Source organism: Micromesistius poutassou, assembly GCF_964030765.1.
Source record: "Micromesistius poutassou genome assembly, chromosome: 3".
Classification (NCBI taxonomy): domain Eukaryota; kingdom Metazoa; phylum Chordata; class Actinopteri; order Gadiformes; family Gadidae; genus Micromesistius; species Micromesistius poutassou.
The window spans coordinates 13,064,431-13,090,276 of NC_140273.1; the positions used below are offsets into that span (position 1 = coordinate 13,064,431).

A 25,846-nucleotide genomic window follows, 5' to 3' on the forward strand; every position below is an offset into this window, starting at 1 on the left:
ATACACAAATTGGGCTAAACTTTTTATCACAAACTGCAAGTCTATAAGCTGCTAATGAAGGTCATTACTAAAACTAGCAAACGATTGCCTGCACAAAGACTAACCCCTGTAGGGGGATTCTTCTCCCCTTGATCAATAGGAATCTGTTGGAACACAGGAGGGATGTGGGGGTGGGGTGGGAGCAGTCAGAGAACCGCTAGGCCCAGTGGTCTAATTAAGCACCCCCCCCGCCCCCCGCCCCACCATCTCCTGTCCACGTGCTAATTAATAGTGGAGGGCGAGGGAGGCTCTGCCGACAACCAGGCAAGAGTGTAAAATAGGGCTGCGTAAGCACGGAGCCTTGCGGCTCTCCAGGTGACTGCCAAAGCCTCTTTCATCATCCGGACAGCCAGCACAAGTCACTGATCATACACCCGGGCGGCTGCCGCACGTCCCCAGCAACCAAAAGGAACAGAGAAGAAAAAAAAAATCTATACTCTTTCATAGAGAAAGGGGAGGGGGAGGGGGAGGGGTCAGAAGTGATCTCATTATTGCAGTCACCAATCATCATCTGTTATAAGGTCCAACACTGGCTGACCACCAGTCTCACCACCATCACCATCAGCACCCATGTGGCAGGGAGAGCCAAGACCTTCCTCAGTCATTGAGAGACAAGATGGGGAGAGGCACTGATCTCAGAGCAGACACAGCTCGGCTAGAGCGTGCTGTTGCTGCTGCCAATATCTTACTCTGATACAGAGAGAGAGGGAGAGAGAGAGGGAGCAAGAGGGGAAAAAAGACAGGGAGAGAAAGAGAGGGAGAGAGAGAGAGGGAGTGAGAGAGGGAAAAGAGAGAGAGAGAGAAGGAAAGAGAGAGGGAGAAAGAGATAGAGAAGGAAAGAGAGCGAGTCCGGAACTGGCTGTTCAAGCTGCTGTCTGTCAACGAGATGCCACAGATCAGTGCCAATGTCCCTCGTCTGAACCTCTCAGACTACCGGCCAAAAGAGCCAGCTTACTTTGCAAGTGTGGCCGTGCGAGTCCCAAGTTCTGTGAACACAAGAGCCACATGGCTCTATCCACTATGTGTTCAATCCAGAACCCACAATCTATGTCTCCCCACCTCCAGTCTGTCCTCCAAATGCATCTGAAACACTTGGTTGGCACAGAATGAATTAATAGTTTTCTCAGATTGTGGTGGACAGCATGCAAGACCACACGTTCTGGCGAGGGTGGATGCATTGTTCTCTACAGCAAAGCTGTTGAACAGAGGGTCCCTGCCTTTCATTTATCCTCTTTATCACCCCCCCCCCACACACACACACACACACACACTCACACACAAACAAAAGCTTGTGTGTTTCCATTGAACAATAATGGCAGAATAATTTGAAAGTAGTTTGGTAACGACAGATAACGCCAAATCAGTGGTTCACCAGCTATGACTGGGAGGTTCAATTAAACACAGATAAAAGTGCAGGACCATCCCCCCGCTTCCCCTCATTTTTAAAAGCACGATTTAAGTGGGGGAGTGCATACATTAATGAAAGATAAATGCTTTTGCTCTGTGTGTACATTAACACTGGGGTTTCCAGTGGAATACAAAGGACAGATATTGATTAAACCCCTAACTGTGGCCATCCAGGGACAGCCTGCATTGCACACTGCTCTGGTCTGCCAAGTTCTCCCATTGCAGGTCTCTTTTTTTAATGGTTATGGGAAGAACTCCCTCCCTCTCCTCAGTGTCCTGGGAACAAAGACGAATGGCTCTTTTATTGCATTCTTGGTAACACCAGCCCTCTCTTGCTCTTTCTTCTTCGTTTCTTTTCTCAATGTCACATCACAAAAAAGCTCTCGTAGATTTGATCACTTAAATGCCGTGGCGATCGCTACTGCCAACGGTCAGATCTTAGCGACACTTGACGTATACCTTCGTTTTCGTTTTTTTTTAGTGAACCTTCATGAAAAAATATCACACACAGTTAATCTTGTTCAAAGTAAACACACATTAACACCAAATAAAAAGACTCTAAATACTCGGAATTCGAAGTGGAAACATCAAGTTTGAATTTATTCCCGTTTCTGACGATGAGTGACAAAATGGCGGGATTCCAGGTCAAAGTCAGCAACGCCGGTCAGCCAGGCGGAAAATTGGAAACTTCAAGCTACAGTGAGTCATTAACTAAGTCAAATATGAAACAAAAAAACTGCCGTCTCCCAGCGGAACTCATTCAAGTCTAATCTCTCATTCAAAAGAAAATTATTTCACTTCAGTGGACTCTCATACAAAAAAATATGCTAAACTCTTATCATCATAGTATATGCGCGTGTAAGCAGATAAAACCGACCATCTTCAGCAAATTCGCTCCCGCGTGCGAAGCCTCCAACCATTTTCCCATCAACGCCGTCCGTTTTTATAACCCCACTTCAGCCTCGCCTTTTTTTATTTTTATTGTTGAGCGCCAAACTCCTGTGGAGCTAATTGGAACTGGCGTGCTTTGTAATGACTTTGCAATCCATGCGAAAGGCTTACAGAATAATCACCCTTCATTTCCTGCGGCATCACTCAAGTGACCGTGGACACAGGATCCTCCTCCTGCATGTACGGCCGGCCCGCATTCAAAAAAGCCGCAGCAGCACAATTCAGACGAGTACTGCTGATACGGCTGCTCCTTACTGTAGTGAGCGAGTGAGCAAGGGTGGCACGTGGTTAAGCCTGCATGTATGCAAAGCGTCATTATGTGTGTTTGTGTGTGGGCCATTTGGGTGTGTATCCGTTTGTCTGTGTATTGAATGAGTGTGTTTGCCGAGCTAAAGTATCGGCCATTCAGGATGGATAACCCCTCATTTACTCTGAAAAATAAAAGCCCTGTTTTTTCGGGAATCAGGGATTTATTTGATCCGTCAATCTTTTGCTTTTCAATTGAAATGGTAAAGTAGTGGGTAAAGTAGGGAGAAGAGTTGACGCGGACTTCTCGATGAGTATGTGCTGCTTCAGAGGCTCAAGGTTCAGTCTAGTTTTAGTTTTAGTCAACTCATCCAGGTTTTTGAAGGTGCAGAGTTGTGGATCACTCAGAGAAAAGAAAGCACATGAACCGAGGTCAACAGGAAGGTAATTGGCTGCACTAGCATCCTGGACAGAGGGCCTACCAGTGGAATAGGAAAATCCATTTAGATAATATCTACATCGTGTTACAATGGTATAATTGTATTCTATGATACCATTATACCACATAATGTTATAATTTTTCACTGTCACCATTCTAGTCAGTATGTTTTAGTTTATGTCGTAACCAATGTACTTGTTGAATGATCAATACATGCAACAGCTAGCTATAATTACAGGTATACGGATGTCGTTTGTGTACAGTTTTAGTACTTGAGTGTTTTAAAGTTTAGTATGGTATGGTGGTATGGTATGGTTCTAGTGAATGTAATACAGTTTATACAGCCAGTACGTTGTAGTGTATATACTATCCCTTCTAGTGAATGTAGTACAGTTTATACAGCAACAGTTCAAGCCAGTATGTTGTAATTTGTATAGTAACCCTTCTTGTGAATGTAGAACCATAATTTCCCGCATATAGGCCGCATCATGGATAAACCGCAAGCCTTTAATTTATGTATAAAAAAAAACAGAATTGTGCATAAGCCGCACCCATATATAGGCTGCACAAGTTTCAATTGGGCTAATTATGTAATGAATAGGCATATAAAGCCCTCCAGCCAAGTGATCACTGCAAATTGGTGTTAAACTTGAACTTGCTTTTTCTCCTTAACGTTAAGACCGATAGGCCTACTGCTTGGCACGCGCTCATTTTTGTGCAGGAGAACGGCGTGAGCACATCAAACGCGCGTAGCAGCTACAGGAACTTACAGGTCTTTCTTTACCATCTCCGAGTGAGTGTCACTGTTAAACCCCTGACAATGAGCTAGTTCACCATGATAAGACCGCCATATGAATCTGGAAATAAGGAATAAAGCCAGCGAGGATGTAGGGAGTTCAGCAACGCTACAGTTGTAGATCAAGGTAAATCGATGCTGATTTATTTTAAACGTCAGCATTAGAGGATTTGACGCTGTGTTCCCCAAGGGACACATTTAACTCACCCGAACCCTGGCTGCACAGATGGCATCACCACATAAATAAATAGTTCAGAATGCTATAATAATCAGATTTCATGGTCAGTTGTCTACATGTTTCACAGTCTACAGAAAGCACACACACGCAAATGCATGCGGTACACTGCATTACACTGCAAAATTTTCCCATGTATTGGCCGCACCCATGTATACGCCACATAGCTTATGGATTTTTGGAAAATTTGTGTATAAACCGTGGCTTATAGTCGGGAAATGATGGTACAGTTTATAGAGCAACAGTTCAAGCCAGTATGTTGTTGTATAGTTACCCTTCTGGCGAATGTAGTACAGTTCATACAGCAACTGTTCTAGCCAGTATCTCGTCGTTTGTACGGTAACCCTTCTGGCGAATGTAGTACAGTTCATACAGCAACTGTTCTAGCCAGTATCTCGTCGTTTGTACAGTAACCCTTCGAGTGTTTCTGCTGTGGGTCTGTTTGGTCCTACCTCTTCTTCTCGGCTTGGTAGCGGCTCAGGAGCCTCTGCAGGCCGCCGTTCTTGAACCCCTGGAAGTGGGCGGCTGGAGCGCCCACTGTGACCACGTCGTAGGCCGCGTCTATGCAAACAGAGCCGACAGACGCACCGTGAGGATTCACCAGTCCCACTCACACAGCATGCGATCATACCCCCTAAACCCCAGAGAGAGAGAGAGAGAGTCCCACGCAGAAAGACAACTGGAGGAAACACAATCAGTAGATGTAAGTTGTTGTTTTGGTCCTGAAAGGTTGAAACAGTTTTCCACCGCTGCTCCTTCGTGAATGTTTGTAGCCCCGCGTGAAAACGGATCTCTCCAGATTAATTCAGAAGCAAAACATGTGCATTTGAAACTCTTTCACAGGCGTGTGTTCATTGCGTGGGAATACAGTAAGCTCATTGTGATGGATTCACATCACAGCCCCTGAATCCCTTCCTGTATTCCTTTCCGGGCGCCCCCTGCGGTCTCCGCATGGCTCTGGTAGCGTGTTGAACAAGAAGGACAACCAATGTCACGCCGCTTCATTCCAATTTGCACAGCACCGTCAAAAAGTAAATAAAACACTCACGCACGCACGCGCACACACACACACACACACACACGCACGCACGCACGCACGCACGCACGCACGCACGCACGCACGCACGCACGCACACACGCACACGCACACGCACACAATCACACAGTCAGTGACGGCGCGGCGGCTAGCACAGAGGTGCTTAAAACAGGCCTTGTTTCAGATGAGTAATGGATAAGCCTGACACTTATATCAGAGCAACACAGGAGTGGAGAGGAGGGGTTATGGGGGATTATGGCGCTGAATATTTTCGGGGGTTGGTTTTAGTGCCAGGTCAGTTAATGAACACCCTTGGGGAAAGGCCACTAGTAGCTCTGCTCTCGGCATCGGGGAGGCTGTTCTGAAGAGCTGTTCAAAACACAAAACTAATGACACAGCTCTGCTGTAGATGTGGCTAAAGCAATGCAGATGACAGGGTGGCTGGACTGGCTCCCCTCCAACCCTGAAGCGCTGACTTAATGGACATTGGGGTAAATAGGGTGGAGTGTTTGGGGGACAAAGGGGTTAATAGTGTCTTCCCACTAATGCAGATCCCACTGAATTCCCAAATCATTATCCCAGTGCCTGGCCGGCCACACGTTAGGCCCCTGGAGTTATAAACTACCGACTTCCCCTTAATTGGTTCTGCTGCAACAGCCGCAGACTGAAATACAATGGTGGGTCTCTGAACATCAATCACAGTGCCCAATTTGTGCCGTATTTGTCTGGCCTCCCACTTTCTTTGGTCCCCTTCCCCATAAATTGCCAGGGAAACTAGATGGCTGAGAGAATTCTCTCACACTTTCCCACACAGAAAAATTAATTGATTGTGGCAGTGTGAAGATAAGTTGTTATAATTCATACCCACCGTACCTATCCTGCTGTTAAGCAGTAATAAAACACCCTTTTTACATGGTTCAAATGAGTGCCGAACAACGTGTTTATCCCAGTGTCGTCAAGCCAAGCTATTAGCCTTTGAAATATTTCCGCAAATGTCACTTTCAAGGATGAAAACGGTGGTATTGTAAATCATCAGGAACCTGCCCTGAAGATGACCTGATAGATTTCTTTAGGAATATTCTCTGTACACCTTCATGACAAATTGGGGAGGTGAGGAATTGGACAGGGGAAGTAAAAGATTACCCCTGTGAATTCAACTTCTTGAAAGATCTGTCTTGTTGCACCTTGGATAAATAACTTTGCTTTTATAAATAATGAAAGCTTGAAGGATGAGGTCTGCGTCTTTCTGCAATTCTTTTTTTTCACTGCCGGAAGCCTCGATCAAACACAACAATTTATTTTCCTGCTGATCACATTCATCACTTGTTTAGTGATCGGCAGATACTGAGCGACACACAGAGATTTCCATTGTTCAAACCGCGGGTAGCGTACGGTTTGCTTTTGTCTACGAAATCTATCCATGTGATGTGATGTCCATGTGAATTACACTTTCACACAGCACCAAAAGTTTGGTGTTGAGCGGGCAGCGAGGCAGAGATAGTAAACAAACGTCAGAAGGTAGGACCTTGTGAGTTGTATCTTCTCGAATCTTCCCTAGCATCACCTAACACTTAACGTTTGTACAAAGTCTACAGCAGCAGAGGAAAGTGCCTATCTGCCATTATCTATTTACAATTTAGCCATTTGGCAGATTCTTTTATTCGAAGCAATTTAAAGTGAATCTTTTAAGAAATAAGTCGTAGGAGACAGCCATGCGTTAGGCATTTTGGAGACATTGGGACTAAACTTAGAACCTGAGATTGAAAAACCTTTGACGCTAGACTATCCTGCATCCATTGTTTTTTGGACAACAGTCAAAGTACACAGTACCAGAGCCAAGTGTCGATCCGCCATAATCTTGTTCTAGGTCTGTACGTGTGGATGTCAGTGATAAGATTAAAAACCTACAATCCCTGACCTGTCCTTATCCTTATCCCGTCCATTTGTTCACCAGCAAACAAGGCTACAGTAGGATGCCGAGATGGATGTGAAGGGGTAATGTCAGTCTCTTACGTTCCCTTTTATGGGACACAATGGCTTTAAAACCCCAGGATATTCAAAATGTTCTCCTCGAGCGGCCAAGTACCTGATTTTCTGGGGCAGGTCACCATCATCCTCTGGGTGTGGAGGTTGATTGGGATAAACTCCAGAGACTTCTGGGTTTTGCAACAGCTCGGCTTGAAAGAAGGACCTGCAGGGCGGGCAGGGGGGGAAGAAGAAAGGAAAGGAAAATAACAAAGTGTGTACTGTGTTGTTCAGCGTAACAGTGTTGGCCTGTGAACTTTTTAGGAGGAAGCAAGCCACAGCTGGGCGTGAGGCCAGCAGTGCTGTAGGAACCTATTGCCGTACCTTAACTGATTTAACCTAACTAGGGCTGGGCGATAAACATGATAAAAACAGAGATAATGCAAATTAGTTTCAACAGAACTTATTCTTTAGATGCATTAAGGCAGGTACTGACCTTTTTAGACAGGCACGATATGCACCCACTAGACAATCATTTTCAATGAGACGAGCAGCTCCGCATGGAGGACCAGTACCTTGTTGTCGGATAGCAACTAGCAATTACACAAGCCAATCACAGAACTCAAAAACAACCATGCCGGGCCGAATTGTGGCGCCGTCATTATGTTTAGTCACTGAGACAATTAGCTCTTGTCCTCCATTTAAAGTAATTCCTCTATAAATCGCCCGACTCTCAATAAAGGTAGGCTACACTTAACCATAACCATATAGCATATATATATTTGATTTTTTATTCTTGCGCTTTTAATAGTCAATCATTTTCATTATTCACACATCCCCATGTAAGTTGAAACTATTGAAGTATCTTTTACCTTATTGGAGAAGGCCCCGCTAATTCCTTTCTGTTATGTGAAACAAACCTGCCAGTTTCCTTTGCATACTGGTTATTTATGTTGTATAATATTTTAGTTTTGGCTGAATTAGTTTGTCCCAATGATGCATTGATCAACTTCTTTCCGTGTGTGCAAAACTCCTTAAATAAAACCCAATAACTAATGATGAATAGTATATGCCACCATTGATTAACATTTGAATGGGCTTGAGTTATCAAACTGATTAACATGTGTGAGCTTTATTGATATTGGGGTTATGGATAGCAACAGGACCTGCAGCAGTGAGACTTTAAATCAAGAAGCGTATTTCTTTTCATTGTTTTAATTGCCATGAGGTGTGATTTGAGGATAATGGTAAATGCTTGACCTGTGTGGGTCTCACGATTGTCTCAGTCATTGTCAGTATGATTAATCACGAGTTAACTCACCAATACTATGCAATTAATCGCGATTACATTTTTTAATCGTTGCCCAGCCCTAAAAAAAATGTATCTTATCGTGTCCTTTATCTTATCATGTTGAGTTTAATCTAATCTCATGCTTTGGAAATCTGAAAAAAAAAGTAAAAGTTCTTTCTTTATGTGCTACTTGGTACCCAAGATGAACAAGAGGGTATTGTATTGAATGATTTGTGGGATCAATCTGAAAAGAAAACAACACACAGCATTGACAATAGTATAAAGATAATAGTATGTATGTATGTTATTTTGTTCAAATTCTGCTTTAAAAATGGAAAGGACAATCCTTTAGTCCCGACTTGGGATCACCTATAAATAACAACTTTGTTTTACCATTGTTAAAAACATAAAACACCCATTTGTTTGCATAATCCTTTAAATGAGGGATTTTATGTATTTTACGCTGACCCTGTTTTATTCAAAAGCCTTCCTCTACTCAACAGCGAAGCAACGTTATTCTGTACAGTTTTCCAATCTAATCTCAAAGAGCACAATGGTTGGGCAAATCTCAAATATGTTAATTGTGATCTTTGAGACCACAGATCGTGTTGTGATGTTGGCGGAGAGCGACGATCAAAGGCATTCAACACAACAACGTACAGACAAGAAATCGGGAAAGTTCTCATTATCTTTTACAAATTTGCCATGTAATTAAAGAGCGGTCTGTTCACTTATCTCAAACGTTTAGGTTCCCTTTCATAAAATGTGACACAATTAGATATGGATGCTGTTCCAATTTTCAACCACTAATAATGACACGTTCTGAATTTTACTGATAAGGAGAAACAATCACTTCACAGTTCCCACACACTCCACCAACAGTTATCAGCACCAGGAGGGTATACTGAATAGTGCCATGGCCATGCCAAGTGTCAGTAATCGTGGGTTTTTTCTCTCTGATCACTGGAGGGGAAGCTTGTTTATGTTGTTAAATGGACATGCTAGTTAACAAAGCACTATTAACCTGGCTCGTCTCTTTCAGCTGCTAACTCCCTGCTAACGCCACACAGTCTGCCAATTAAGTTAGGGTCCTTAGTTAGTGTGATCTGGCAGCTTTGATCTCTTCCAACTGGAGCTGATTCCACACATCTTACAAAAGAGTCTTAGTTTTTTAAGTGGGGTCTAAAGACTCATAGACATTTCGGGTTCGGCAAATTAACCACAAAAGCACGCAGGTGCCTTTTAGACAAAAACTAAGAAAGTAATCAAAACGCTGTGCGGTTTGATTAGTTTCAGGGTGAAGGCTGAGCTTCTGCTCTTTTTCGAAGGATATCTGCTGTAGTCATTCATAGGTTGCTCCACAAAATAATAAAAGAGAGTTTGAAAACTTCTCCAAAAGTCTAGGCGCTTTGGCTCCGTTGGGAACTGGCCTTTATGAGATGGCTTTGCTGAGGCTTAGACATCAGCGGTTTTTAACACTTTCATACTCGGAATTACACCTTGCTCGGTTGAAAGGCCACCGGGAACTGGTCTTTATGAGATGGTTTTGCTGAAGCTTGGACATCTGTGTTTTCTAACACTTTCAAGTTAGGTATAAAACGTTGCTACACCTATAACTTCCAGTGTAATAAATGATGAAGGAGACAGAAAAAGAAGAAGAGAAAGATCTTGATCGTATGTGAGCATTAATGTGTGTAAGTGTAGTTGTGTGTCTCTGTAGGGTTTACTTAGCAAGGTGGAACATGCAGTTGCATCATGGGATAATTTCTTTGTGATATTCTAGAAATAATCTCCAATTCAGTGTGCCTGTTTATTGCTCAAAAAGCAACATAACTTTTATTCCAATGTATTATATTGACTTGTTCCTTTTCTTTATTTAACTTCTTATATTTATTTTATGATGAACCGTTTTGGCTTATTGTATATTGTGAATAAAAAGAGGCAGTTAGAAATTACTGTGTGCAAGGACATAAAAATACTAGTATGTACTTGTGCTAATCTATGACTCCCAGGGTTAATCTGTTATCTGTTGGTCCTTGTTGCTGGTCTATGTAACGGGACAAGGTGGGTGGCCAACATTAACAACTGATAGCTGGCATCTCGCTTCCTTTTCCTCCATCCCTTCTTTGTCATAAAAAAAATCAACTGCTGTTGATTTTGTCGGGATACAATACAGTCATTGCGATTTGTGGGTTGTTCGTTTAATGACATGAGTTACAGTGAGACAAGACACAATCATGCATGTGGTATTGTTGACCAGTGTTTGGAATAACACTGTTTAAAATAACGGCGTTAGGTAACGCCGTTATTTTTTCAGTAACGGGGTAATCTAACTAATTACTGTTTCCGTCGTTACAACGCCGTTATCGTTACTGAACGTTAAATGCGGTGCGTTACTATGAATTGATTGAATAAACTGCGTAATCCGAACGCACCCCTGGCTCCACACAAACTGCTAGTGAGGAGACCGGCTGGTTTAACAACGAGATAAGCGATTATGATTGGCTAAGGCAGAGTCATGTTTCATGGTAGCCAATCGGAGCCAGTGTTTTTACACACAAGCCAGGCCACGCGCACCACAAACACACACACACACACACACACACACACCAAACAGATTCGAAGAAGCAGCAGAGATGGCGAGTCCGGAGCAATCCGATGAAAAGTTGGCATTTTCAAGGTGAAGATATAAGCACTACTTCAAATTCATTGACATATAGCAACTTTTTTTTTTTTTTTTACAGTAACGCAAGTAGTTACTGTCCCTGGTAACTAGTTACCTACTTTTATTATAGAGTATTTCAGTTACTAACTCAGTTACTTTTTGGAACAAGTAGTGAGTAACTAATTACTTTTTTAAAGTAACGTTCCCAACACTGTTGTTGACCCACTGCAGGCAGTAATTGTTTGATAAGATCGGCTGAGTACCCTTACATTCCCTGCAGTGACTGATGCCTAATGCAGCGCTACCATTTGGTCAGAAACCTGCCTTTGTTCGGGTGAACATGCAAATTTGTATTTCATTTTAGTTATACCATGGGTCTTAGCTCATTTAGCAATGTGCTCTGGATGGGATATATAGGATATATAGTCTTATATAGATATAGTCTTATAGGATACATGCCAAAAACAAACACGGACACTTCAATTATCAATTATATGAAAAGCTGACAGTAATCAGTGTTCAGAAATAAAAACCCAGTTTGCAATTGACTCGGCACAATATAACAATTCATCTTAACTGTGTTACCTCTACATGATCCTTACACACAAAAACCCCTCCACATCAGCTTAACTTACAAGCTTCTGTCTTTGTTTCCAACGAGTTGTTTGAACTGAAACATCAATATGAAGACGCTTCTTCCAATAGCAGCTGCATTTGTCATGGTCATGATTGGCAGTTGGGTACAGACGCGTCTGAGAGAACAGGGAGAGTCGAATGACGGGAACAGGTTGCTGGAGGTCCAACAAACAACACCCATGACAGGATTACAACAGCCTCTAATTGTCCCGCTCGCAAACAATCGAGGTGGGGATGATTTATTCATGAGTGGAACAGTTATTAGAGCGTCTAAGGTGCATGCGGAGGTCAGCCCGGCTCATTAAAAATGAATGGAAATGAAACACTAAGGATGTTGAACCTGAGCATGGAGAATCTGCCCTGGTCTCCCTAAGGGCTGCTGTGCTCTCCTGCCGTCACTCCGTACGTGGAGTGATGTAGCGCTACCCGTCTATTTCTACTATCTTCACTCTCTTCGGCTACTTGTTTTGCTCCTGGTTCTGCTCAGCTCTCTCCTTCACACTCCTCCCACATCAGATGGCCTGCCACTTAAAAGATATGGTGGAAATCAGCAGGGAAACAATGCAGGCTTCTGTTTAACAACTTGCTTAGTCTTGTTGTTAAAAAGACCCAATTTTAATTCAGAATACAGACGCAGAGACTGTAACCATGGCAAAATAATTGTCCCATTTCTGTCTACTCAGTTTTCTTCCCCATCATAAGGTATATGACATTTATATACAGTAAATGCCATTTATGGGATGTCTTATGGTGCCTTGACTGCATATATTCTTAGCACGGTGGCCTCGTGGGGACCAGAACCCCTAACCTCGGCATGTCCATGATCCATCTGTAATCCTCTGCCGAGGCCTCCTGGAGATTTTCGCTTCATCTTTTTTCACACTTGCCCACTCTACATGGGCTCAGACGCTCCCTCCCTGTACATCCCCCCCCCCCACTTCACTCCGCTCCTCACCTCTCCTTTGATCACTTTAGCTATCAATAATTGATCCTTCTCCCCTGCGTTCCTGCCGCTACGCATTGTCGCGGCTCGAAGCCTGGCGCCGGGGTCTATCGCATGTCGCATGACATCTGGCCGATGGCGTTGCAAAAAAAAAAAGAACAAGGGTGAGGCTTGTCAGGAACCATAACGACCTGCACCGCGTACTTCTTCCTGTCCGAAACAACAACCTTGGTCTTTACCACTTACTCCCACCGCCCCCCCAGAGAGGCCCGGCATACTGAGCGGGAAGCGGCGAGGAGTCATCATCACTCAAAGGGCCAGTCGCAGGGGAGCGCCACACTGACATATCTCATTACAGGACAGGAGGGAGTCGTGGTAAAATCCATCACTTGCCAACGGCCACAGCGGCAAAGCCAGAGAGTGAATAATCAATAAAGTTGAGGAGGATGGAGAAGAGAAAGATAGAAAAGGAGGAGACAAAGATGAAAGAAATACGTTTGTATGTAATTTCCTCTTATCTAGAAATAACTGGATATTGTCGAGCAATGTTTGTGAATTGTACACTTTGGTATTTGTTTAGGGGATGTTTGTATCCAAGGCATTGGACCTTGGGGACTGAACTTATACCCTTTCAGCTGGGAGGTGAAGATTCTAACTACAACACTGTACCGACCCTTGCTATTGGTTAATAACAAAAGTTGTCCCCCGTTCCTTTCATTTGGTAGCATATGTTCTCCTAGCATGTTCTCTTAGTACATATTATACACAAATGCAACAAGGTGCAAGTTATGGAGTAGATCCTGTATCATTTCACAATAATACGATTATTGTTGCATGTGAAAATAAATCCTCAACTTGTCACAGTCAAGTAAATTGAACCTGAATGGCAACAAGATGAAGCAAGAAATGTAAAAAAATTCTTGTTTATGAAACTAGGAAAAATGTCTGCAATTTTTGATGGAAATTTGCTACAATGACTGGATTGGATGCTTACAAATAAAACCAAGTCCATAAATACAGTCTCCTGGTGGAACCAATTTGATGTCAAGAGTAAAGATCAGCCTACTTCCCAAGTCGATGATTGGCTCTCTTTGTATCGGACAGTGACACTGTCATCTCGGACCCAGCAGCCCTACTATGTTACAGCAGAACTTCTGGAGGGAGACCCTTCCACAAAACGTCCAAGGGGCAGAGTAACACTTTGTTTTCTGTTTGTTTCTGTTTCAAGCTGTTCTACTGGAGAAACTCATTCACACAAGGATTTCAGAAAAGGATTTTAATAAGGGTATTTCTGCAGGGGCCAGCACGGGGTGATTTGAAACCTTTACAGACACTTTTTTTACAGTTTACTACTGCTGGCGTAGTTTGTTGTTCGCCAATTACACACTTACAGATACCCCCCTCCAGCAAAACGGTTGGTCGAAACAAATATGAAATGAAAGATAGCGAAACCTCCCATTCACCCAGATTTGTGCTGGTCTGCCCTCAGATATTGATCTAAAGTTAGATTTGTGAGACTACTGACACTGTAACAGTAAAGCCTTTTATTTTAGATGATGGAGGTCAACAATACAAAGGTTATGCTAACTAAACATATATATGCAAAATTTTGTATCTTTAGATCTGTGAAATAATGGCCATGTCCTTTGAAAGCCCAAAACATTTTAAGTTGGAATGTAGTTATGTTTGTGTGTGTGCGAGGGTGTGTAAGTGTGTCTCTCTTTATGTCTATTAAAGTTGATCAGCATAAAAGTGTCAGATGTTTTGATGTGTGTGTGTGTGTGTGTGTGTGTGTGTTTTTCTTTTTATATCTATGAGTTTAGGTATGAAAGTGGCAAATGTATATATGGCAACTATGTAACTATGTAGGTTCTGTGCATGTGTTTTGCATGTTTGAATGCAAGTGTATGTAGGTGTGTACCTGTGTGTGTGTGTGTGTGTGTGTGTGTGTGTATGTGTGTATGTGTGTGTGTGTGTGTGTGTGTGTGTGTGTGTGTGTGTGTGTGTGTGTGTGCGCGTGCGTGTAAGGAGGCGTACCGGTGATTTTCTCCAGTTCGGCCAGTGTGTCCTGGTAGGAGCTGACTAGTCCTCCATACTGTGTGATCACCTCCTTCCTCAGGGTGTCCCAGTGGGGTGACAGATCCCCCAGGTCTCTGAGCTCCTGTACCCTAGATACACACACACACACACACACACACACACACACACACACACACACACACACACACACACACACACACACACACACACACACACACGAATGAAGTAGATGGAAAAATACACAGATATCCATAACAGCCTGTGGCGAGGACAAAATACTGAACAACAATCAATCAATAGCGAATATCATTCTCCATCTCATTCTAACGTTCTCTATATATATGCCTAAACATTATGCCATATATACAAAGGTGAAGACTATTTCAATATAACAATGATGAGAATATTGAGGAAACTGGATCATCAAAATTCAGCTGCAGACCACTGCATAGCAACTAGCCTATCAGGGAGAAGGGCCGCAAGAATGACATCAGAATTCTCTTTGTTAAAATAACCTGCTCAACTCGTCTAATGGATAAACTTAATTTGCATTTGTATCAGACACATCAGAGCGAAAAGCCTACACACCAGATTGAACAGTAAATTGTGGTGAAAGTATAGGAAATTATTCAAAGACATTTATAATGGCATTCAGGACAAACAAACAATGACACAGGCATTAATCTGATGATTAGAAGTCCAATTTGTGGGTAATTACAACCCATAGAACCTGAACATGCCTGTTTAACCAATTCTTTAGAAATGTCTCAATAATGAGTATCATTGTGAGGAATAGATCTGTATCTTGCAGCACTAAAAGCTCTCTTTACACAGACAGAATTTCATTAACATCAGACCGATAGAGATCTAACTTAAATAATGCTGTTTTGATGTTTACTCCCTTAGCCCTTAATTGTGGAGGTATGCATTCTGTGTCCACAGCAAAAATAACTTTTTGTCCTGTGTAGCTCAATTTGGTGTAGCTCACTTTGCAGTACCACTGCCAAGTGAAAGGGTTTGATTCCCACTTGGTTTCGATTCCCACTAGGCCACAAAGGCTAATAAATGTATGTACTCACAGATTTTCTGGGTTATAATCACCCACTTATGGCTAAACGTAATAAGCATTTGAATCAGAGACATCAGAGCAGACAGCCTACTCGCCCTATTGAACAGTAAATTGCGGTGTCACTATAGGAAATAACTGAGGGGAATTTATAATGGCTTTCAGGAAAAGCTAACAATAATGTATGCATTGCTCCTCGGAAAAGGAGTAGAATGTGTGGACAATTACAAACCATATAACCTGATAGCCTGCTTGAATTAGCAATTCTTCAGAATTCTCTCAATAATGAGTATCATTGAAGAAAACTGCGGAAAATATGTAATAGCCTTTAAAAAGCACAACGTTAATGTAACGTAATGTTATAGGGCCATATGTGATTCTGCTTGTTTTTTTCTCACTGCCGACGCAGTGGAAAGCGCGTGAAGCAATGGTAATGGTAAGATAGGATAAGCTTCACCGATCGTCATTATTGTATGGCTTCTTCTTTCACAGCGGGTCTGATGAAAGACAACACACAGTCACACGGTGCTCTCTCCTGTGTCTCTGCAGTGGTAAACAAACAGTGGTGCAGTGAACTTCCTTCGGGGACGGGGGCAGAGACGCACGCTGGGCGACCGCGCCGCGGCGCTCCGGAGGTGGTTGTCGTAAGTAAGGCTGCGCTTCTGGCAACGAAGGCATGGGGGGGCTTCTGGTCTCTTAAGTGAACGGAAAGCCAGCCGACATACATTACTGATCAAGAGCCGCAGAACCGGATCTTGCGGCACTCCCAGCTGTGTTTGTTTTCCGATGCTTTATACATACCGAATCCCATTTATGTCGCACGCACGCACACGCACACACACACACACACACACACACACACACACACACACACACACACACACACATCTAATTTAAATAATGCTGTTTTAGAGTTTATTCCCTGAGCCCTATGTTAGCCAGATTAATTGTTGAGGTACGCATTGTTTGTCCACAATAACAACTTTGTGTCCAGTGTATCTTCTATAGCATGGCGGTAGCACCGCCAGGAGATGGGGTTCGATTCCCTCTGGGTTTGTTTTACACTTGGGGCCCCACAGGCTCACAATGATATGCACTTGCAGTACTGTCCTAAGACACGCTGGGTAACAGCAGCCCCCAGATTAACTACAATATATCTGCATACAACTATTCAATAGGAACAATTCAGTTCACAATAACATAACACAGATCAAAACTGTTATTTTAATATCAAAGCAGGTGAGGAAATATATTATGCTGATGTCTCAATGGTGTGCTAAAGAAGGCAGTTAGAATGGAAGTAGTTGAAATTGTACTGGAACACCATCGCTGGTGTAGTGGAGAGGTGCATTTCACAGCCAGGGAGATCTTTGCAGGTCCTACTCCACATCCCTCTCTGGTTTCAATCAAATATATTGTTTGAAGCACAGCCACTTTGCTCAAAGTGGCCCCCTAACACCCCCAAATGTGCCATTTTAACCAATCAAATAGCAATGTTCTCTGATTTTCCCAGGGTTTATATAGGGGCCCTTTCACAATACTAGACAGACACAGTGGTCTTTAACAAATTGCCACAATTCCTGATAATCCATACCATCTGTGTCTCTCTCTCTCCAAACCACAGTTATTTTTACATCAGGTTGTGGAAGGGTTGCTTTGCGCGCTGACAGACCTGTTATTTGGTGTCAGGGGGGACGGCATAAGGGCTTAGGGATGTGCAATGCTGATTACACAGTAAATAGGGGAACATGTCCAAATGAAGGGGATAAGGCAGCGAAAGGGGAGAGAGAAAACCTATCATTGTGTCCCCTTATCAGAGCTCTATTGTCCAGAAGAAAGTATAGAGATGAGAAAGGTGAGGCAGAACCAACACCTGGTATTAGATTTGCATTGTGAACCATACTTTTATCCACAATAAACATATACTATTACTTACTCAATTGTGGTTAAATAAGCGGCTGTAAAATGGATTGCGGAAGAAAGAAGTCTCAAGAATGCAAGGCCGAGAGGACACAGGCAAGGAGGAGCTGTGGGGAAGCGGACACGCCAACAGGCTTACAGAATGCCTCGTTTTGTCCTCTCCAAAAGCCCTGTCATGGAGCCTCCTTTTATTTCACGGTGTGTTATACTGTCCGCTCAATTTAATCACAGAGGGGTTGGTGTCGCAGGTCAATCTAACCTGTGTGTGCAGAATGCCAAGCGAGCCAGGTTGTTTTCTCCACAATACACACCGTCCCGGGGAAAACAGCCGCATTTAATGAACACACCATTTACGTCCTCAGAGAACTCACAGTTTTATGAATATGATTATAGGTAGACATTGATAGCTGTCTTGGGGTGTTTATATTAAATCTGTTATGCTGATAAGCTCAATTTTAACAAAATCGAACACACACACACTAACACCGTCACAGAGATCTCCCACTGTACATTGATGGTTCATATTTAATGACGTAGTAAAAGACGACAGATCCTCTGGCAGTAGCATTCTCTAGCCAAACAATGTCTAAAAGTGTCACTCCATTCTGAGTTTTGCGCCAGTAGAGCACTTAAAAAGCAAATAGCTCGCAGCAGCATTGTCAGACTTGGCTAGCTGGAGAGGCTCTGTGGAGACTTTCATAACGACATTGATGTTGATTATTAAACATATCAACTCAAATGTAGCCACTGAGCTATTTCGGTGGAGGCTTGATGGGACTGAGAAGCCTTGCCTTCTAACCTACTGCGGACACACATATGCTGCTGTGGAAACACTAAACCTTTAATTATGTTATAGCTGGTTTGACTTTTGATGAAGTATCATGCCAAATGTTTTCAAAGACTTCTATGGACATGCAATGATTGTGAAATGAACATCCATCGATTCATCACTTGCTATCGTATTATTAAAGCTCTGATTGGATCATTGTTGTTTAAAGTGTGTGGTTTACATGTTGTTGCACTTTGGACGTATTCAAGCCTATGGGCCCGTTTACCTTTACGTATGAGCAGGCCGGAATTAAAACACAAAGAGGTGTCTTAAGGAACACTAGCGGTGCCTCAGAGGGAGGACATTTCAATTGACTTTCTGCAACACATTAAGCTCTTTGTTACACAGGGAACAAGGTAGGGATCAGCCGTGTGTGTGTGTGTGTGTGTGTGTGTGTGTGTGTGTGTGCCCACATCATCTTAACCAGCTCCTCATTCAAACTGCACCCTGATAAAAAGGCTGTAGCGGTTTTGTGGTTAACGTTGCTCTTAGGTTGTGTACGATATGTAACCTATTCATGTGTGCAGATTAAGCAGAATTTGCTTGTGTTGGTCTGCTGGCATGTGTATATGTTTGTTAGTGTATTTATTTATGTATGCATGTCTGCATGTGTGTGCATATTTATGTGTGTGTGTGTGTGTGTGTGTGTGTGTGTACTGAAGAGGGGGACAATGATTGCAGTGTTTCAGAATGGAGCAGGTGAAGTCCCCTTTGAAGTGCTAAACACAGATGAATAATGCAGAGCTTCCCCACCACGGCTGCTAATCTTAGGGAATCATTTATGCCTTTTAAAATGTGCCTTCAAGAAGTTACACACCTTGATAAAAAATCAGCCAGGAACCAACAGGCGGATACAAGTTAAACTTTGAATACTAAGTAAAAGTACCTCTGTCTAAGCCTAATTGACAAGCAACTGTGCCCCGGCATCGGCATAGTAAAACAGTTTGGGGTTAGAATGGAAACTGCATTTGCACAAAACGTCAAGTGCAGCCAGCCACTCTGAGTTGAGTGAGTGATGGCATCGGCTTACCTTGTCGTGTCTTCCTGAATGTACAAGGACAACAGCTGCTTTGGCAGGCTGAAGGAGAGAGTGCATTCCTCCATTTGTTCTCGGACCAGCATCCACTTGCTGTCCACTGTCTGGAACCTGTACACCTTGCACACAGGGTTCTTGAACACTGAGAGAGAGACGGAGAGACAGAGAGAGAGAGACAGAGACAGAGAGAGAGAGAGAGAGAGAGAGAGAGAGGGGGGGGGGGGGGGAGAGAGGGAGAGATAGAGGAGGAAAGAAAGAGAGCGTGGGGATGAGCGAGGCAAAGAGAAAGTGAGGGGGAAAGAGAGAGAGAGAGAGAGAGAGAGAGAGAGAGAGAGAGAGAGAGAGAGAGAGAGAGAAACCGAAAGTGAGATGGTGAGAAGAGTGAGTCAAGAGAAAATTTGAGAGAGGGACAGAAGGATATTTGGATAATTTAAAAAAATACTGAAGAACCGGAGACCAATGTCACACCACAATAACAAATGACCTCATCGACAAAAACAAACACATTCAAACTTTTTACATTTCCAAGACAGCGAATGGAGCGTTCAAAGCAGCTTTCACGGATGGGGAGACTCAAGGACGCAACTGTCAAGGAACGTTGGAAAGTGGCAAATGAAATTCTATAATCAATAAGTGTGTCTAAGGTAGATAAGGTGCTGCTGGTCCTCCGGGAAAAGGTCTGAACTCTTTTCCTTCACCCCCGCGGAATTAACTCAAAAATACATTACCACGTTATGGCCCCCATAACCATTTTCTTTTCTGTGTTTGTTGTACAGTGATGGATTTAGACTACAACCGGTGGGTTTCCAAACGGCACTCTACAAACCCCTCACATCCCTCATATACCGTCCTGCTCTATGATTGGACCCTGTTTGCATTCTGTCCAAACTCTTTCCGTTTCGATTGGCTAATGGCAACAATTGAAGACCGGAGGATGGAGAGTGTGAGCTGTAATGCTCTTATCTGCATGCTGGCAGCAGAGGGCAGGGAAGGCAAAAGCAGAGCCTCAAGCAGAGTTAACAGCTTCTCTCTCTCTCTTCATTACTGCAGTGAGGAAGGGAAGTCACTCAGTAGTAAGTCAGCGGTGAAGTACCCGCGGTGAAACTCTGGTAATCTCCCCTCTGTGGCGCCACATAATGTTGCTCCGGGTACATTGAAAATGTGGATGTTTTGTTGGGTTAAAACCATCAGCATCACTACCACACCTTGAGGAAATATCTATTCTAACAAGCAATGTGTTTGCAATACTAAGCTGTTTATGAATAAATAAATACATCTGTGTATGACTATTTATATATATATACCTTTATCTATCCTGTCAAGCTCAACTGCTAGAGCACACGATAATACTGCCAGGGTTTGGGGTTCCATTCCCAAGAGATTAGGAACTTAATTCTTCATGAAGTCAGGGGGGAAACTCTGCACTGGCATTGGCCTACACTACAGGGTTAGAATAAATGTTTTATTAATCAAATGAAATATACAATGTAATCAATGCTGGCTGGCCATAGCTAGTTTGACCATAGATAGTTTCACCAACACAACAAATTAGCGGTAAAGACGAGCAGTCTTAGACTCAGTGAAGAAGGAAAGAAGGAAGGAAGAAAGGAGAAAACGGGTGAGAGGGTAAGTGAGGGGACAGATGGAAAGGGTCCGGGATAGAGACCCCACCGCAACACAAACAGCCGCTGACTCCCACCTTCGTCACAGAAAACAGATTAACCTGTGACCCCCACCCCCCTCTTAGGACCATGCTAATCTGACAGCCAATCAGAGTGCTGCATGCTTTCACCTCGGCTCTTAAGGTAATTACCACCCAGAGACACTCGGCCTGGGCTTCCCTGGCTGCTGCTCGCACCCCTAGCCCCCCTTTGGGAAAGATAATAAAAATCAGAGGGCCCTAAATTGCATGAGTCAATCTACCCTGTGTGTGTGTGTGTGTGTGTGTGTGTGTGTGTGTGTGTGTGTGAGAGAGCATGAGTGTGTGCTTGTGGGGGGGGGGGGGGGTTGGATTGTTTTGATGGCTGGCAGCTGTGTACCTGCGCACCAAAAACCACCACTTCCTGGCTAATCTTAGATTGAGGAAATGACAATGACACCATGACAACCGGCAGAGGAAAGAAGATGAGAAAAACACACACACACACACACACACACACACACAGACAGACAATACACACACAAGGAATGGTTTGAAGAAGAAAGTTGCGAGAGGAGCAAAGAGATGAAAAAACCCAGAGTCATGGAAGAAATTAGTCAAAATTAAAGCTAATTCATTCTCATTGTGGGACCTCCAAGCTGTAGGAGGTCTGCTTTCTCAAGGCCATCTACACTTCTCCTATAGTCGACACATTTCTCTCTCTCTCCATCTCCATAGTTTCCAGAGATGAATATGGTATTTTTGGAATTGTTTCCTAATTAGTCCAACACAGCTGGCGATATCGTCTGCCACTCCACTTAGAACAAAGGATGCTTACCTAAGTGTCAGACCAATATCATATCCCCCATTGTTCGTCCTCATCTCTCTCTTTCTCTTTCTCTCTCTCCCATTGTATTTATCTTCAGCTCTACAAAGAACTCCCAAGGTCAACTCACCCAAGCAGCAATAATCTGCATTATTTAATTGAATGAAAAGCCTCTGTAGAGACCACAACTCCCGTTTCATGCAAGGGTTATTTAGGGGCACTGCAATATAACTTCATACACGTTCAAAGATTACCAGACATTGGGAAAATGCTAAGTTTTTACTGGAGGTTAAGTGCATTGAATTTTGTGAATTATTTCAGGTATCGTTGAGGTCATTACTGTGTCTGTAACTGTGGCGGGAAAACAAATGATGGGGGAAGGTGGAGGGGAAACAGAGCATTTAAAATGATAAAACAAAGATAATGTTGAGTGTTTTTTTTATCATCGAGGTTACCGTGGTAATGGACAAGGCAAATTATAGGTGAGCAATTAGGGAGTATTACCAGGTCCTGTAGCCAGGCAGTTTTCTCTGTTGACGCAGGCGTGGGACGAGGACTCGCACACCATGGAACACTGGAGAGAGAAGAAGAGAGAGAGACATAGAGAGAAAGATATAGACAGAAAGAGAGAGTCTTGAAGTCAATGGCATCATTCAATCAGAACAGCTCATTTACAAGGTACAGGTGGAGGAAAATAAGGCAGTGATTGACATATGGAAATGAAACTTCAATGGTGGCGATGTTTCATCCATATCTACTTTGATTCTCCTCCATGTGTCTGCTACGCCCACACCTCTCATCCTTCAGAACTTGAGCGTTCTCAACCTCTGCTTATCTCTGCTCACAAACAATATCAAGGTGTCTCAACAGCCGACAAAAGCAACGCTACGGCAGACAGACAAAGCCATTAAAACAGTTCCCATTAACGCACCATGGCAGTAGATAGAACAGTACTAGACGTTGAGCTGTGGGGTCCTGCGAGTTCAAAATAAACTGCCTACTCCCTTTCATATTTGACAAATGGCGTGCGGCAGCAATGTGTGCGTGTGTGCGCGTGTGGTAGCAGAGGGACGGCGAGGTGTTAAAAAGAGTGTCTCAGCTGTCAGGTAGGGAGGCTGTTAAACAACAGCAAAGCTCTTGTTATAGAAAAATTATAATTGTGTATAATCAGCCAATCAGATATCCTTAGGAAGTGTCATGAAAATAAATCATGAACTGAATGCAGCTTGCGAGACAAACAAAAGTCATCACATGTACACTATTGTCATCGGTGGGAACAGAAATGGTATTCTCCATCTGAACTAAAGAGGTTGAATGAAGCCGGATTTGTTTGTTTTTTACAAGGTTCGGCCGTTATCACATTTCTCCATCTCCAACATCCATCCTGAAATTCAACCTTGGAATAAACAGGCTGTTTATTTTTTTCTAGGTGGAGAAGCCTGCGGCTCAGTGCATCATACGGTTGAATATGAGAGAGGACAGCACCACCGTACAAAAGTCAACAGATACGGTGGGCATCTGCTCCAGGGATGTATCCCCAAATCCTCAAACCATGAATGTTTCAGCGGAAGTCAAATCCAAAGCTTCAGTGGATTCCAGAAGGAAAACACCAAGCTCCGAAATGATGACGGGGTATTATGGGATGCAACACAGGGTCCATTGTACTCTTATGTGGTTTTCATAAAAACCTTTATGTAAGTGCATGATATTTGCAATTTCTGGGTTGTATCTTCGTTTGTGAATGCATTGTAAGTCGATTTGGAGAAAAGTGTCAATAAATGTAATGTAATGTGATCTATGAGCACCATCACTGCTGGTATTGCATGGCAATTACATTTATTTCATGTATTGTGAATTAGTTGCATTAATAAGGGGCCGCCACAACATGGGCTGGACTACAGAGTATGTTTATATAATACTGTTGTATATTTAAGCAATAGATCACGACAGGCTGTGGTATGTTCTCATTATACCACAGTTAAGGTTTTAACAAATACAAAAAAGAAGTAGTCCCTCCTGGCTGCCTGCAAAGTGTACGGCGGTTGCTATGCAACACACTGTAGCGTCCTTCAGAGAGAAGGCTAGGCTAAAGACGGTAGCTTGGTTCGCCGGCAATTTAGCTTACTATCGAGTTCACTCACTGTGCCTATCGCCTATTGCTTTACAACATTTCCACCCTCTCCAGCAATCAACATATTTTTAGGCTTCAGTGAACTATGCTATTGCTTTTATATATAAATAAACACCAGTTCAAGTTAGGCGCGGAGTGATACTGAACTCTGTAAACTGAACGGGCATCATAGCTGTGTGTATACGCACAATATAGTTGGGAACAGTTGGGAACCAATCAGATCGCTTGATTTAAGCCACCCGTTTTATAATCGGTCATAACTATGGGTTTAGATATTGTCATGACAATATCAGTAGTTCTGTAGACCCTGGGAACTTTGAATATGCAGGTTAAATAATAGATTACTGCTGCTCTCAACAGCGGAGGGACCTTTTACATACCATTACTACCAATAACTACTATTAAATAGTCATCTAGCAGCTTACTTGAAGGCAACTTGAATTATAGCTATGAGTGTCTTAGTAGCAGGGAGGATAGAGGCATCTTGCCTGAGGGTGCCTACAGGTTAGACTGTCGACATGGGGGATCAAACCCAGTAACGTTCAGCAGGTAGTTGAACTTCATAGCCATTATCTACGCTCTGTCTCTTTTACAGTCAGGAGAAGTTGTCACGAGAAGAAGCCATTGTATTGTTTTTCCATCTTTACTGACTTTGGGTGTGAATGTCGTGACCATATCCAGCAAACTCAAATGAAATCAGCACCCGGTGCTTCCCACTCTGTGTCAATATAAATCACTCCTTGGAGGAGGGATATTGAAAACGCTATTGATCCCACCAAACAGCAACAAGGAATTGATTTTCTCAACAGGTTGATGTATTGCACATCACCCCCAAAGTGAGAAAAAAGCAATTTATGATCTACGATAGGGGACTTTTAAGCATCCCATATTAAGTACTAAAATATAATCAAATAAACCGAATCAATGGATGCATTATGAAGCAGAGTACCTCTATAGTTCCTTTACTAAGTCGTGTAAGGAACAGACGTTGGCACTCTGCCGATACATCTGTCGTTGTTAGACATCGGGCGGCAGTAGCTCAGAATGTCTGGCAACAATCTGGCAACCAGATGGTCGCTGGTTCAATCCCCGGCGGAAAGACTTGAAGAGTCCCGGTTTCCCCTGACTGCTCCTGCGAGCTGCCTGTTCCCTAATCCGGTTGACACCGCGGCTGGTGTATGAACAGGTGATTGTGAGGCAGTAATTGTAAACGGAATTGAGTGGCCCCTGCTTTTAAAATCGCTACATAAAGGCAGTCTACCATTATTGATGCTGAGCGTTCCTCCATCACTGAGGCCAGCTTGGTCATCGAAGTAATGGTGACAGGCAACAATCTGTCTCCATCTATCTGTGTCATCTGTGGCCAGCGTGACGGACTGTTTAACACAGTTTAACAGCTGCCATGCGTCTCTCTCTGTCTAAACCTGTCCCCGGAAAAATGGGTTACTAATGATGGTGAGGTGATCTATCACTCCCTCGAGCTTGGTAAGCTGGTCTGGAATCGGATGCACACCTCCAACGAGACCCTACATCCACTATACACAACACATAGCCACACATGTACAAAGACACACAAACACATGCAGATACAAAAATATTCACACACACAAACGTCAGGATATGACACTAGAAATTAGCACTCAGAAAACACTGTCTCACACAACTGCAGACACACAGAAACAACCGATTCACATCAAAGGGGAAACTACA

The 25,846-nt window shown here is 43.2% G+C and overlaps 1 protein-coding gene across 1 annotated transcript in view; it reads right to left on the reverse strand.

The window, feature by feature from the left end:
* inpp4b (inositol polyphosphate-4-phosphatase type II B) overlaps window positions 1-25,846 on the reverse strand; it is a 114,812-nt gene that overhangs the window by 33,557 nt on the left and 55,409 nt on the right. The window contains exons 5-9 of the mRNA XM_084465652.1: window positions 22,510-22,579; window positions 19,535-19,682; window positions 14,687-14,817; window positions 7,236-7,340; window positions 4,566-4,674 (exon numbers count right to left, since the gene is read on the reverse strand). Coding sequence (XP_084321778.1) covers window positions 4,566-4,674; window positions 7,236-7,340; window positions 14,687-14,817; window positions 19,535-19,682; window positions 22,510-22,579 — 563 coding nt within the window. The remainder of the gene's footprint in view (window positions 1-4,565; window positions 4,675-7,235; window positions 7,341-14,686; window positions 14,818-19,534; window positions 19,683-22,509; window positions 22,580-25,846) is intronic.